At 50.4% G+C, this 16,113-nt stretch overlaps 1 protein-coding gene across 13 annotated transcripts in view; it reads right to left on the bottom strand.

Annotated features, from left to right (window-relative positions):
• The window catches only part of SHANK3 (SH3 and multiple ankyrin repeat domains 3), a 446,567-nt gene that overhangs the window by 246,465 nt on the left and 183,989 nt on the right, over positions 1-16,113 (bottom strand). For all 13 annotated transcript variants that reach the window (XR_008332510.1, XR_008332512.1, XR_008332511.1 and 10 more), the window contains 2 exons: positions 15,853-15,930; positions 8,152-8,218 (listed from right to left, as the gene is read on the bottom strand). Coding sequence is in view for 10 of the 13 variants with exons in the window: in XM_053406551.1 (XP_053262526.1) it covers positions 8,152-8,218; positions 15,853-15,930 (145 nt within the window). In the remaining 3 variants the exon portion in view is untranslated. The remainder of the gene's footprint in view (positions 1-8,151; positions 8,219-15,852; positions 15,931-16,113) is intronic.

The raw sequence follows: 16,113 nt of genomic DNA, 5'->3' as shown, positions 1-16,113 counted from the left end.
GGTCCAGGTCCTGCACAAAGCTTCTCTCGCAGGGGCTCCAGGCGCTTTCAGACTCTTGCAGCTGCCCCCCCCCGTCACACTCTCAGCCCTGCAGCCCTTCAATCTCCATCCTTCCGTAGCAGCTCCCAGAGTCAAGCGCAGCCCAAGGTGTGGCAAATCTGGCAGTGAGCAAGGCCCAAAGCGATGGAGGGAGAGGGGTGCTTAAGTGAGAGGGAGGCCAGGAAAGAAGACGGGGCTGCAGGTGAGGAGTCTTCAGCCCGAAGAAGCTATTTCGGGTGGTAAATTGCATGTGGCAGGAAGAGGCCATATCCGAGAATCATAGAAACACAGAAACATAGAGTGAGAGCTGGACCATGAAGAAGGCTGATCACCGAAGAATTGATGCTCTTGAATTCTGGTGCTGGAGGAGACTCTTGAGAGTCCCATGGACTGCAAGAAGATCAAACCTATCCATTCTGAAGAAAAAATCCATTCTGAAGGAAATCAGCCCTGAGTGCTCACTGGAAGGACAGATTGTGAAGCTGAGGCTCCAGTACTTTGGCCACCTCATGAGAAGAGAAGACTCCCTGGAAAAGACCCTGATGTTGGGAAAAATGGAGGGCACAAGGAGAAGAGGAGGACAGAGGATGAGATGGTGGGACAGTGTTCTCAAAGCTACCAGCATGAGTTTGACCAAACTGCAGGAGGCAGTGGAAGACAGGAGTGCCTGGCGTGCTCTGGTCCAGGGGGTCACGAAGAGTCGGACACGACTAAATGACTAAACAACAAACAACAACAACAACAACAACAACAACAACAACAACAACAACAACAACAACATAGAGTTGGAAGGGACCCCAAGGGTCATCCAGTCCAACTCCCTGCAAAGCAGGAATCACAGTTAAGGAATCCCTGACAGGCGGCCATCCTTAAAAACCTTCAAGAACCTTCACCATCTTCCGAGGGAGGCCATCCCACCACCAAACATCTCTTACCCTTAGAAAATTCTTCCTAATATTTAGGAAGAATCTGCTATGTTGTCACTTCAGGGTGGTGGGAATGGATGATTGGCTGATAGGTGTGGTGAACCTGTTGACTGTTAACGACTGCAATTGGTCTTACAGGAAAAGCAAGGGGTGAGATGGCTAAAAATAGCTTTATCATGTATAATGAGATAAAAGCCAATCAGCCATCTCCCACCAACCTTCTGAGTAATACCCCTCCCCACTTCCTCACCATATATAAGGGTCTGGTGACTTCTGTTTCAGTGTATCTGAAGAAGTGTGCATGCACACAGAAGCCCCTACCAAGAACAAACTTAGTTGGTCTCTAAGGTGCTACTGGAAGGAATTTTTTTATTTTGTTTTGACTATGGCAGACCAACACGGCTACCTACCTGTATCTGACTTTTAGAAGACATCTGAAGGCAGCCCTGCTTAGGGAAGTTTTTAATGTCTGATGTTTTATTGCTTTTTTTATTATCATTACACAACCTTGATGGCAGAAAGTGAGGAGGAATTAAAGAACCTTTTAATGAGGGTGAAAGAGGAGAGCGCAAAATATGGTCTGAAGCTCAACATCAAAAAAACGAAGATCATGGCCACTGGTCCCATCACCTCCTGGCAAATAGAAGGGGAAGAAATGGAGGCAGTGAGAGATTTTACTTTCTTGGGCTCCATGATCACTGCAGATGGTGACAGAAGTCACGAAATTAAAAGACGCCTGCTTCTTGGGAGAAGGGCAATGACAGGCCTAGACAGCATCTTGAGAAGTAGAGACATCACCTTGCCAACAAAGGTTCGTATAGTTAAAGCTATGGTTTTCCAGTAGTGATGTATGGAAGTGAGAGCTGGACCATAAAGAAGGCTGATCGCCGAAGAATTGATGCTTTTGAATTATGGTGCTGGAGGAGACTCTTGAGGGTCCCATGGACTGCAAGAAGATCAAACCTCTCCATTCTGAAGGAAATCAGCCCTGAGTGCTCACTGGAAGGACAGATCGTGAAGCTGAGGCTCCAATACTTTGGCCACCTCATGAGAAGAGAAGACTCCCTGGAAAAGACCCTGATGCTGGGAAAGATGGAGGGCACAAGGAGAAGGGGACGACAGAGGATGAGATGGTGGGACAGTGTTCTCAAAGCTACCAGCATGAGTTTGACCAAACTGCGGGAGGCAGTGGAGGACAGGAGGGCCTGGCGTGCTCTGGTCCAGGGGGTCACGAAGAGTCGGACACGACTAAATGACTAAACAACAACAACAAATTCTGTTGTGAGCTGCCCAGAGTGGCTGGGGAAACCCAGCCAGATGGACGTGGTATAAATAATAAATTATTATTATTATTATTATTATTATTATTATTATTAAGCTCACGAGGAATGACCTTGAGCCAGTTGCTGTCTCTCAGCCAAACTTACCCTCACAGGGTTGCTGTAGGGATTAAATGAAGAGGGGGAGAACCACCTAGCCCCCCCGGAGCTCCTAGGAAACCAAGGTGGGATGTGTATGGAATAAATAAAAGCAGATAAAACAAATGTGCTAATCCTGAAGGTGCCACAAGTCTCTTGGTTCTTTAGGGGAAAGGACTTCAGGTGGAACTGAGGGAAGAGGGCTGCAAATGGCCGTGAAGGACTGATGGGGTTGTTTTCTAATTGCAGGCAACCGTTGCTAGCTTTCCAGCTGCATGTGCACATATGGAATGACCTCTGCATTCAGAGCTGGGAATAGCATAATGAGCACCGCGGCCGGTTCTGTGAAGGGCAGGGAGGAAGCGGGACGGGCGGCAGATTCGTGGAGGAATTCGGAAGGCAGTTGGCAGATTGATTCTCTCGGTCTGCAAAACCTGAGTCCTACAGAGCCTGCAGCAGCTCTGAGCCATGAGCGTATCCAGGAGAAGGTCAAGTGGCAGCTGGAACAGAGCCTCTCATTACCCATGCGGAGAAAAGGCGCCACTCAAGCGAGAGGTCAGCTTTTGGATATGGGCGCTTTTTTTCCTTTTACAGCTATCTGGCAGGAAACAGCATCGCTAAGATCCAGCGACTGGAAGATGAAGAGAACAAAGTTCAAACGAGGAAGGGAAGAAGGAGCGTTCCCTGTGATCAAGAGCAGCCGTGAGAATCGTCAACCCTGGGAAGGAGGGGACGTCACATCGCCAGAGCCAGGATGGGCCTCGGAAGACGTGGGAGAGATTGACCCCGTGGGATGGGGCGAGGCACATGAAGCACACGGCCAACAGTGGCGCACAAAGGGCTCAGGCCGAGTGGATGATCTGGTTCTGACTGCAAACCAAAGAGCCACATCACTGCATCAGACGACAGGAAGCAACATAGAAAATTGCCTTGTACGGATCCTGCTGCATTGTGATTCCCACATTGCAGGGGGTCAGACTAGATGGCCCCCGGGTTTCCCTTCCAACTCTATGGTGCTATGATTTCTATCCCACCTTTCCTCCAAAGAGCTCATTGTGGTTCTACCAGAACGCTCTCTGTTCTAGCCTGGTCCTGAATGGGGCAACTGTGCCCCTGAAGGACCAGGCGCGGAGCCTGGGGGTCATTCTGGACTCACAGCTGTCCACAGAGGTGCCGGTGAATTCTGTGTACAGGGCAGCTGTCTACCAGCTCCATCTGGTACACAGGCTAAGACCCTCCCTGCCTGCAGACTGTCTCGCCAGAGTGGTGCATGCTCTAGTTACCTCTCGCTTGGACTACTGCAATGCACTCTATGTGGGGCTACCTTTGAAGGTGACCCAGAAACTACAACTAATCCAGAATGCGGCAGCTAGACTGGTGACTGGGGGCGGCCGGCAAGACCACATACTGGTCTTGAAAGACCTACACTGTCTCCCAGTATGTTTCCGAGCACAATTCAAAGGGTTGGTACTGACCTTTAAAGCCCTAAACGGGCTCGGTCCAGTATACCTGAAGGAGCGTCTCCACCTCCATCGTTCTGCCCGGACACTGAGGTCCAGCTCTGAGGGCCTTCTGGCGGTTCCCTTCTTACGAGAAGCAAAGCTACAGGGAACCAGGCAGAGGGCCTTCTCGGTGGTGGCACCTGCGCTGTGCAACGCCCTCCCACCAGATGTCAAAGGAATAAACAACTACCAGACTTTTAGAAGACATCTGAAGGCAGCCCTGTTTAGGGAAGCTTTTAATGTTTAATAGACTACTGTATTTTAATATTCTGTTGAAAGCTGCCCAGAGTGGCTGGGGAAACCCAGCCAGATGGGTGGGGTATAAATAATAAATTATTATTTTTATTATTCTAGCCTCAAAATAACCCTGTGAGGTAGGCCAGTCTGAGAGACTATGATCCCAGGCTGCTCTGCCAGGTCCTCATATACCGTATCTGCTGCACTAAGTAGAGGTCACCCCAAGAAGGCTTGTCTGGAGTTCCAAGAACTGGCAGGGAGGGGCAGATCACCTTAGCTGGAAAGCCGTTGTGTTGACTTTGTCCCCCTCTCTCCCTGATTTTGGTGGCAGCTTTCTGAACGGATCTTTTTAAGGAGCACATGGTTTCAGGAGGGATTCCACAACCACGAGATTGCAGCTACCTGTCTCCTCAGAGGCTGGGAGAATCCGCAGGAGGCACAGAGGCCAGCAGGCTCCAATGGCCAAGGAGTAAGAGGCTTAGTCAAGGACCTTTGTGTGGTTACGCTGCATTTTAAATTTCACTGCTCTCCATTTCATTATTGCTGTTATGTACTGAGTTGAATAGGATCCCAAAGGCAGCAGTCTGATTTGTCCTAGAACAATAGGATTCAGAATGCAGCAGTCTGATTGGTCCTAGAACAATAGGATTCAGAATGCAGCAGTTTGATTGGTCCAGAGGAGCCACCCAATCCAGCTCCAGGTGGAAGTGAATCTGCAACCTGATTGGCCTACAGGAGAATCCCGGAATTAGCCAATCACGTAAATAATGTATATAAAGCAGACATTCTGGGGGAACTTCCATTCCTCCTCACCACTATGAGCTGAATAAAGAGCATGAAATCCACTCTCGACTCCAAGCATATTTCAGCCGGATTTAGGTTTGATGAGGCCCTAAGCTCCTGAAGGTAACGGGGCCCTTTCTATGTCCAGCTGTCCTTTGTCAACAACGAATGGTCGCTGATTTTTGTGTTGAATATATGCTATATGGTAATTTATGGACTTAATAGGTATCTCAAGCCAGTTGCACATAACAAAATATTTATTTTATCAAAGTAATACACAACACAAAACACTCTTGCAAACACACACACACAAACACTTAGTGGCCCTGCAAGTTCCTCTATGTGTTCGAAAAGTACAGGAAATAAATATTATCACTTCTGTGCTGAGTGCAGAAGCACAGCGCCGATCAGGGCTTGGCCGTGGCCTTCCTTGAGCACCCCTCCCCCAGCACTGGCCAAAGGAGGGATCTGCTGGGAGAATGGACCTTTCAACCACTGGGAGGGGGTCATGCCACTGGCAGAAACAGCCATGACCTTGGCAATGCCAATGGATGCCCAGCCCTGCAAATGGCACTTTGAGTCCAACTCAGTCCCCGCTCCTCGCAGGTGTTTCTCCTGGCCCTGATACCTGCCCTTGCCTTCACCTTCCCAGGAGCTGGGATGAGGTGCCCAGCACAGGTCTGGATGTGGCCTGTCCCCCCTCCCTTGCCACCTGGCCCCTCCAAGCCCCGCAGGCCCTTCCTTGGCTCCTAATCCCACTTCTCTGCAGGCATTTCAAGAACCTTTCTGAGGGTTCGCTTCAGGCTGTTCCTTCGCCAATTCCCTTGGCTTGCAGGAGCTGGCCATCTGGACCCGCTGCCCGCCTGCCCGCTCCCAGTCCCTCTCACCCTCCCTTCCCCCCCCCCCCAGTGCTATTTGACCTACTTGGACTGATAGCCACCTCTCGCCAAGGCAGCCTTTCCGCCTTTAATTGATCTCGTGCCGCCTCCGCCCTCTCAATGGAACAAAATTAAATAAGTCGGTTTTGGTAGCCAAGCCATTTGACAATTCTCATTAATGTAATCTCCCTTTCATTTGTTAATGGGCCCTGCTCTCTGCCTCTGATCCTGCGCCTGATAGGTGCTCAAGAAACTGCCATTCTTCTCTCGCGGGAAACCGAAGCAACTCCCTGGAAAGGGAGGAGAGACAAGCTTGGGGTTTTCGTCTCCGCCTGAGTACAAAACTCCAGAGGCCTTGAGGTTGCAAAGCTCCTGTCTGAATGAACTTCCTTGCCTGTCATCTGGACTGCACTCCTCCAGGCTGTGGTGTGGGGGCTCCCTTGATGGGACACCCCTCCGTTTGAAACAAAAATGCCACGCCTGCAGAAAGCTAGCCTGTCAAGAAGAAGACGTAGTTGGAAGCCTTCACCTTGGTCTGAAGGTGCTGTTCTCAATGCAGAGGGAATTTTGTCACCTCCCAGTCATGAGAGGGGCAGCCCACATACTGGTTGGGAGCCAGACGCTGGTTTGGTCTCTTGGTGCAACCCAGCACAGCAGCTGCCGTGACTCAGAAATTGTGCAATGTGAAACACAAGAGAAGTCAAGTACAACATCCTAGAGTGAACATGTTTTACACATGGGGAGGAATGTTTGTTCAGCCACCAGGTCAACTTTCTGTTTCCTTCTGGGCTGGGACAGACTTCCTCTGCATGTGACTAGAGGTGGGCGTGGCCTCACCTGTGCAGGTAACGGCAAAAGCACAGGGCAGGGCAGCCATCTCTCTCTCTTTGACTACATACATCGAAGAAGCAACATCTGCTTAGCTAAAGATGCTCTCTTGGCTTCCAGCCAAGAGAGGACAAAGGGACTGTCTCCTTACGAGATAGTTTCCAAGTGTATGTTACTTTTCTAAGATAAGTCTGCCTTCTGGGATCCGATTGTGAACAGAATGTGAGTAAACTCTTTTTATACTTTTATAGAAGACTGTGTCGTGTCTCATCTTTTATGAGGGAATAAGGGGAAAATACCAGAACAGTTATTATAGAGGCTTAAGCGAGCCTGAGCAAACGCATCCGCTGTGAGTTTAAAAAAGGGGAATGTTACTCTGCTAAATTGTGAACTTGTTAACACAAGTTGGAAAGGCTATAATCAAACAATATATCCTCTCCCACATCCCTGAACATTCCCACAGAAATGAACCGTTTGCTCCCGGATTCCTCCTTCTGTGCTGCTCATCATTTCATGCAATGCTCTCTTGTCTCCTGCCATTGAATTTCCTCTGCCCAAGCTGAAAAGCCTGTGTCTCCTCCAGCCTCCCTTCTATGCGAGATGCACCCACCTTCCCCTGATCATTTCCTTCAGTCTCTGCCAAGCGGGAGCCCAGAAGAGCAAAAGCCATTCTAAATGTAGCTGCACCCCAGAGGCAGATCATTGCATGCATTCTCAGGAGCTGCATATGAGATGGAAGGGGTGTGGGGAGCAAGGCAGAAGACACCCCGAAGAGGCACAGCCAATCGCCTACCTCAAGCCAACCACAAGATAAAAAGATGCCACCTTGTCACCTTCTGTTCCTCCTCCCAGAGTCACCCTCCACACACTAGACAGGCTAGGCCAGAAGTTCCAGAGGTATCCAGTCTGCATTGCAGCCCCACAAGGAATGCAAAAGGTCCCTTCTTTTGGCAGCTGGGTGGCAAAGGAGAGGTGGGCAGGTTGCGTGGCATCTGTGCCCCACAAAGGGCCCGTGGTGGAGAACCTAGCCCAAGCTGGCTCCTCTCCTTCCCAGAATGACCAGGGAAACAGGCCCAGGCTGGCACTCCAGAGAGGACTTTATGGCAGAGCTAGACTCGCTGCCAGAGATTCCCAAGGAGGTCACCGGTTCAAAATCCACTGCAGGGTGGCGAGTCTCCTGATCAAGGGGCTCCCCACCCCCAGGAAACCCAGAAGTCATGGGACAAAAATCTCCAAGGGTGATGTTCCACCTCTCATCCACTTCAATGGGTAGGTGCCCTTAAGCTGCCAACTCAAGGTCACTTCAGGGAAACCAGGGAGACGTTTCCAAGCAGGGCAGTGTTAACAAGGTAGCCAGGCTGGCCCTTTCTCAAGTTCTCTGGTCCTCCTGGCATCTCCTCCTTGGCCCTCTTGGCCAGGGGTTGGCCTGGCACAAGGACCACAACTGTCATGCCCCAACCTCCCACCATTGATGGTCAAAGGGCCTCTCAGCTGCACAAGGAGATAAGAAGTGCGGGAAAAGCCAAACACTCTCACTCACCAACGTCGGACTCTTTGTGGGTTTTGATGATTTCGGCCAGTTCAAAATTCCCCGCAATTATGGCCACCTGAAACGAGGGAAGAGGACAAAGAACAGGAGTCAGGTGGGGCTGCGAATCCAGATGTGTCAAGGTTTTTTTAAGCAAAATTAAGGACTAGAGAAATTTATATTGTTAAATCTTACAACGACCCTGTAAGGTAGGCCACTTGCAGCAGCACCCTTTTACTTTCTCATCCCTTAATGAACTCTGCATGCTCCTGCACCCTCCCCAGAGCATAGTCTGCAATTTCATTCCCCCATCAGAATTGCCAAGCTAGAAGGCAAAGGTCTTCCAAAGCCTTTGCAATGATGTCCTTTCTGAACAGGGATGAAGAGGTGGCTATGATCCCCAAGCAAGGTTTCAGCAAACTTTTTCAGCAGGGAGCCGGCCCACTGTCCCTCAGACCTTGTGGGGGACCGGACTATATTTTTTGGGGGGGAATGAACAAATCCCTAAGCCCCACAAATAACCCAAAGATGCATTTTAAATAAAAGCACACATTCTACTCATGTAAAAACACCAGGCAGGCCCCACAAATAATCTAGAGATGAATTTAAATAAAAGGACACATTCTACTCATGTAAGAACACAGTGATGCCCTGATTCACCCATTCTGCTGCCCTGATACCTAGAACAGGGAACAAAGAGATATGGGGCATGGCAATGGCCCCACAAGCCCAACTCAGGCATTTTCTGGGATGTGGGCAGATCAACAGGTGCAAATGAGTTCCCTGAGTTCCCTAAATAAACACCATCTGGAGGGTCCTGTGTTGGGAAGGCTGGCAGTGGGTTTATTGCGGCATGAGGCACAGTGTTGTGCATGGGTTACAGTGCTGGACCTGGATGAGGAAGACCTGGGTTTTAAATCCCAACCCAGGGCCTATCCATGATTCCTCTCATCCCACTGGTTTCCCTCGGGGAAACTGCTCTTTAGCACTCAGAGCAAATGGCAATTCGGGTTTCCTCAGGATTGATGTTTTTTCTGATGCAATACTAAGGAGCTCGTGCAAGGGTGCTGGGGCAAGGAGAAAACAGCTCAGACTTGTGCCTTGAAACAGCTCAGACTTGTGCCAGAAAACTGCTTGGACCCATGCTTTCTAGGCAGAAGTGTGGATGGGACCACAGTCATAAAACCCCCCAGGTGACACTGGTCCAGGTACCCTCTCCTCAGTCTCCTGTTCCACTTACAAGCACAATGAGTCAACAGAGTGATGCAGTAACAAAAAAAGGGTAAGGCTATTCTAGGCTGCCTCAACAGGTCTAGTGTCCAGGTCGTCAAAGACCCACTCTCTTCTGCCTTGATCAGACCACATCTGAAATACTGTGTTCAGTTCTGGGCACCATGATTTAGGAAGGATGTTGACAAGATGGAAGGCGTGCAGAGGAAGGCAACCAAGATGATTAAGGGTCTGGCAACCAAGACTGATGAGGAACAGTTAAAGGAGCTGGGTAGGTTTAGCCTGGAAAAGAAGAGACTGAGAGGAATATGAGGTAAAGGTAAAGGGACCCCTGACCATTAGATCCAGTCATGGCCGACTCTGGGGTTGCGGCGCTCATCTCGCTTTACTGACCAAGGGAGCCAGTGTACAGCTTCCGGGTCATGTGGCCAGCATGACTAAGCCGCTTCTGGTGAACAGAGCAGCGCACGGAAACGCCATTTACCTTCCCGCCGGAGCGGTACCTATTTATCTACTTGCACTTTGACGTGCTTTCAAACTGCTAGGTGGGCAGGAGCAGGGACCGAGCAACGGGAGCTCACCCCGTCGCGGGGATTCGAACCGCCAACCTTCTGATCGGCAAGTCCTAGGCTCTGTGGTTTAACCCACAGCCCCACCTGCGTCCCTTTTGGAGATATGAGAGCCACTTTAAAATACCTCAAAGGCTGTCAGTTAGAAGATGGAGCAAGCTTGTTTTTCGCTGCTCCAGAGGGAGCCAGACCAACAGATTCAAACTGTAAGGAAGGAGATTCTGATTGATCATTAGGAAGAACTTTCGACAGTGGAGCAGACGACCTCAAAAGGTGATGGACTCTCCCTCCTTGGAGGTTTTTAGGCAAAGGTTGGGTGGCGTCCTTCGGGGAGTCTTTAGCAGTGATTTCTGCATTTCAGGCGGTTGGGCTAGATTACGCTCACAGTCCCTTCCAACTCTACAATTATACAATTCTGTGATCAGGGATGGCACCCTGGAACTTATTGAAAGAGTGGTCTACAAATGTACGGATCTGTCATTCCCTGACGGCTGCCACATCCTCTCGACAGGACCCAACAGAGACCCCAGAGGGAGCTGAGAAACAGGATGAAAGTTCAGCTGCTTCTTTCCTCTGGAGTCCACAAAGGCGGGGGGAGGGACAAGAGAGGGAGGGCTGTTAATAATTGCTTCTGACAAAATGGAACTGAAACAGATCCAAGATGCAGCAGTCTGATCTCAAGTATGAAATGGATGCAGAAGACCATGAAATGCTGCCACCGTAATGGAAACTCACAAAATGGCACACATTAGCAGAGATGGAGAGGCCAGATGAATCCCTGGCAGCGGGGGAGGCGGAGGCGGTCAGATGTTGATCACCACCAAGGAAGTGGAAGCAGAATGAGACAGACAGGCCAGCGCCTGCAGAAGTGCCCACTTCACAGAATCATAAGAGCTGTAGGGTTGGAAGGGCCCCCAAGGATCATCTAGTCCAACCCCCTGCAGTGCAGGAATCTCCACTAAGGCATCCATGACAGCTGTCACTCAACCTTTGCTGAAAAACCTCCAATGAAGGACAGTCCCTCTTCCAAGGGAGTCCATTCCGCTGCCAAAGGGCTCTTCCCATCTGACGTTGGGTCAGAATGTCCTTTCTGGCCATTTGAATCCATTGGTTTGGGTCGGAAACCAAGTTTCTTCCACCTTCCATATTATAGCCCTTAAGATATTTGAATATGGCTTTCATGTCTCCTCTTTTCCAGGCTAAACAAACCCACCTCCCTCAACTGTTCTTCGTCAGGCTTAAGATTCCAGACCCTATGCAGGATTCTCCCTCTGGTCCATCCAGGCCGGTCTTGCTCTAAGCAGCCATGACTCACCAAGAGCTCCCCTGGGCTTACAGCCTGACATCTTATTCACCTGGAGAGGGATCTCATGGTCTTCCCTTGTTTGCACAGAACACAGGGCACTGAAATGCCAGAAGCAGCATAAGCTGTTGACTCACAAGTGCTTGGGCATAAAGAGCCTAAGAAGAGCCCTGCTGACTCGTGTCCCTTCCAGTCCAGTATCCTGCTCTCACAGCGGCCGGCCAGAATGCACTTTGGGCAAACTTGCAAGGAGAACACCAGCACCAGAGCCTTCTCTTCTTCTTTGGTTTCCACCAACTGGCATTCAGAAACAAAATTGCTGCCTCCGACAAGTTAGGCTGATGCAGACTTGGAAATGGTTCAGGAGCTCTCGGCTGCCCCAACATTTGTGCTCGGCTTCTGAAACACACTGCATGCCACAAGCTCCTTTGGGAGTCACAACTTTCAGCTATGGCAAGGTCTGGTTGTGGGAGAGCTGCTCTGGGTAGGGTCCAGCTTGCAGGTGCTCAGAGGAGCTCCAGTTGGGGGTCAGGGACCCAGGGGCACCCCCTATTCACACATGCCAAAGCTGAGCTCTGGAAGCAGAGCATGGGGCTCCTCAGCGGCGCCATTGCACAAACAGTGCTCCTGAGCTGCAGCTTGCGCAAAGTCTACCCCATCAGCCCACTCTCCAGGCATCTGAGGAAGAGTCAGGGCCTGTGCCCTTCCTTAAGTCATAGAGATCCTTCCTTGGCGAAGCGAATCCTGCTCCTCCTGCTGCTGCTTCTTGCTGCCCTTCCCACGGGAGACTTGCTGACAAAGGCCTGCGATAAAAATAGCCCTGGATTTATCACTCACGCTGTCGGCATGCCAAAGCAGAACCGGGGGGATGCGTGAAGGGGGCCATCTCCAAAGCGCAGGTCTTGTGGCTTCTCCATTGTCACCTGCCCCTCCATGCCCAAGCCAAGAGGGCCACTGGCCTCACTGGGCACCCTGGGGTGGCCTCCATCCTGGGCCAAAGGAGCCCAAGATTGGGATGGAGATGAGAGGCAGCTCTTTCAGACATTGTCAGAAACTGCCTCCTAAACTAGATTTCATGACTCACAATGGGAAGACAGGAATGAGGAACCAGAGGCTGGAGAAACAGCTTTCCAATGCCCAAATTGAGCTCAGCGCTCCGCTTTTCCTAGGACTTTCTGACTGGCTGAAAGTGCAATCAAAACAGGGCGGCTGCCCACCCCAGACCTTTAGGCAAGGTGTCAAGGTCCAGTCTACAGGCGATTGAAGTCCCAGCTGAGGACGTCGGGACCGGGGGCAAGATGGCGGGGTGGGAGCAGGAACGAGAGTCCAGAAGCCAGGGGTCTGAGGGTCAGGAAGCAGGGAGTCACAAAGTCAGGGGTCCGAGGGTCGAGAAGCAAGGAGTCACAAAGTCAAGGATCCGAGGGTCGAGAAGCAAGGAGTCACAAAGTCAAGGGTCCGAGGGTCGAGAAGCAAGGAGTCACGAAGTCAGGGGTCCAAGGGTTGAGAAGCAAGGAGTCACAAAGTCAAGGGTCCGAGGGTTGAGAAGCAAGGAGTCACGAAGTCAGGGGTCCAAGGGTCGAGAAGCAAGGAGTCACGAAGTCAAGGGTCTGAGGGTCGAGAAGCAAGGAGTCACGAAGTCAAGGGTCTGAGGGTCTAGAAGCAAGGAGTCATGAAGTCAAGGGTCCGAGGGTTGAGAAGCAAGGAGTTACAAGGTCAAGGGTCCGAGGGTCGAGAAGCAAGGAGTCACAAAGTCAAGGGTCCGAGGGTCGAGAAGCAAGGAGTCACGAAGTCAAGGGTCCGAGGGTCGAGAAGCAAGGAGTCACGAAGTCAAGGGTCCGAGGGTCGAGAAGCAAGGAGTCATGAAGTCAAGGGTCCGAGGGTTGAGAAGCAAGGAGTCATGAAGTCAAGGGTCCAAGGGTTGAGAAGCAAGGAGCCGAGGTCCGAGGATCAGGAAGCAAGAAGCCAAACGCAGCAAGGCAGGAAATGAGTCACTGTGGCAAAGAGCCAAATGGAAATGCTGACTTATATCCCTTCCCGGCTCTTGCCACCAGGTACTGTGAGTTAACAATAGGCCTCACCTGTGCAGCTGCACCTTGCCTCTCCAGAACAAACTTAGGAAGGCCCCAGTCCTGCGAAGCCCTATTAGTCACAGGGCCTGGCTCCTGCACGCACTCCTGACAGAAGGTGAGTCCTGCCCTTCTTGCTCTAGCAGGTTTGGGGTCAAGGTGGTGGTGGGGAGGAGGCACTTTGCACAGCACAGTTAACCTATGGAACTCCCTGCCACAGGAGGCGGTGATGGCCAGCAACTTGGGTGGCTTCAAAAGAAGATTAGGAAAATTCACAGAGGAGTAGAGGGCTATGGATGGCTAATGTTTCTGGATGGCAGTTGTTGAGACCACGCGAGGGGAGAGTTGTTCTTGTGTTCAGATCCTGCTTTTGTGGGCTTCAAAGCTGAGGCACCTGCTCAGCCACTGTGAGAAGAACAGGATGCTGGACGAGATGGGCCATTGGCCTGATCCGGTAGCCTCTTCTCATGTTCTCCTGGGGGAACATGACTCCCCATTGCCCCTTCTCTGTTTCCTTGGCCAGCAGGAACAAGAAACAACGCAGTAACATTGGGGAAGCATTGCAGAACAATGAGTGAAGCAGCCTTATGTGCAGACAGGCCAGGGTAAATCCACGCCAATGTGTTGTTATTGCATCAATGACATGCTTGCTTGTTGGTATCTCTCTCCCTCTCCCTCTCCCCCCCCCTCCATTATCTATATCTATCTATCATCTCTCCATCTCTCTATCATCTATCTATCTGTCTTCCAGAACAATTAACAAGACTGTCTTGTTAGATAGATAGATCTATCTATTATCTATCATCTATCTGTCTTCCAGAAAGACAAACAAGACTGTCTATCATCTATCTATATCTATCTATCTATCTATCTATCTATCTATCTATCTATCTATCTATCTATATCTATCATCTAATCTATCTATCTATCTATCTCTATCATCTATCTATCTATCTATCTATCTATCATCTATCTATCTATCATCTATCTATCTATCTATCTATCTATCTATCTATCTATCTATCATCTATATCTATCTATCATCATCTATCTATCTATCTATCTATCTATCTATATCTATCTATCATCTATCTATCATCTATCCGTATATATTTAAAACCTTGATTGCAATAAAAGCCTCTAAGTGGTTTGTAATAAATGTTGAATAATTCAATCTCCCCCACCACAAAACCCGCCAATTTGGAAGCAACCCGCCCCCTAGATAAGAAGGACCTTTTCACTCTTTCCTCTGAGAATAAGAAGGGAAGGGAGTAGTTGCTTTAAATTGTAGGGGTACAGAATGAGGCTCCTTGCTGTTAGCCGCAGAGAAGGTCACCTGTGGCATGGTGAGGTTGCCCGGGTGGGGTGCATTGAGGATGCAGACATGGTTTTTTGGCAAAAATTTCCTTCCTTGCAAGTCTTCAAGGTGAGTCTTGCAAGTCTTCAAGCCTTATGCCATGCTTTCTGCACTCAGATCCAAGTGGGTTTCTGACTTGGCCCTGCCATTTCCCCTCCCCTCCCCCAACCTGGGAAAGCCGCTCTTTAGTGCTAAATTGGAGCAATCGCCAATCTGGAGAAAACCCAATCCATGTTTGCTCAGATTCAGCAGTAAACCGAAGGAAAGCTGTGAGGTAAGCCCTTAGCCAGATAGTTAATTGGCAGCCATTGAGGATGAGCTTTGAGATGCATTATTATAATTATAATTGAGAGGAACAATTCCAAGTGTTGGTGCTGACCTTTAAAGCCCTAAACGACCTCAGCCCAGTATACCTGAGGGAGCATCTCCACCCCCATCATTCTGCCCACACACTGAGGTCCAGTTCCAAGGGCCTTCTGGCGGTTCCCTCCCTGTGAGAAGTGAGATTATGGGGAACCAGGCAGAGGGCCTTTTTGGTGGTGGCTCCCGCCCCGTAGAAACAAACAACTATTTGACTTTTAGAAGACATCTGAAGGCAGCTCTGCTTAGGGAAGTTTTTAATGTTTGATGAATTATTGTATTTTAATATTTTGCTGTAAACTGCCTAGAGTGGCTGGGGAACCAGATGAGCAGGGTATAAATAAATATTGTATTATTATTATTACTTATTGTTGCTATTACCTCAATAAAATACCCTGAGTCTGGGTGTGGCCCAAATGCTCACCCTGCTGCCTGTTGTGGTGGGGTGCCCTATAGCGTCTGCAGGAGGGTCCAGCTCTGCTCTAGAGTGTGGTTCTTCTTCCCTCGCCCCACAGTAAGCAGGGTGGGTCCGAGGCACCGCTGACTCTATAGGATTTCTGCCAAGGGGCGCAGATCTGGCTGGCCCCTTCCCCGATAAAACTCCCATTCTTAGCATGCCTCTCCCTCCTGGGCAAATACTGCCTCCCTTTCCGTTTGCTGCCTGCGCGGTTGGCCCCCCCAAGAGAGGAGGCCGATGGCACGGATGGGCAAGAACCCACATGGGGGGCCTCTGCCGCACCTTCCGAGGGAGACATGGAAGGGTGGGAGTGGGAGGGCAGCCCAGGAGGCAGAGACCCTTTCCCTGGCCCCACTGCTGGGCTCTCCTACCTGGAATGCTGTCTGGCTGTTGTAGTTCCGGATCTCCTTGCTTGCACCGCGGAAGAGAAGGACCCGAGCGCAGCTTTCCTGGCAGGGGAAAAAGAAAGGCAGAGTGAACTCTCCTGATTTTTTTTGATTTTTATTTTTTGGGTGGGGGAGAAACATGGGAACAGCCTGCACTGCCAGACTGGCAATTCAGAGCCGAGTCAGAGGCCGAGGAACTTCTGGGTTTCCCGTGGTCCACAACCTGAAAGCACGTAACCCGAAGCG

The sequence above is a fragment of the Podarcis raffonei genome, chromosome 10, assembly GCF_027172205.1.
Source record: "Podarcis raffonei isolate rPodRaf1 chromosome 10, rPodRaf1.pri, whole genome shotgun sequence".
Classification (NCBI taxonomy): Eukaryota; Metazoa; Chordata; class Lepidosauria; order Squamata; family Lacertidae; genus Podarcis; species Podarcis raffonei.
The sequence above is the reverse complement of the archived record's forward strand: the minus strand, read 5'-3'. Positions and strand labels throughout refer to the sequence as shown.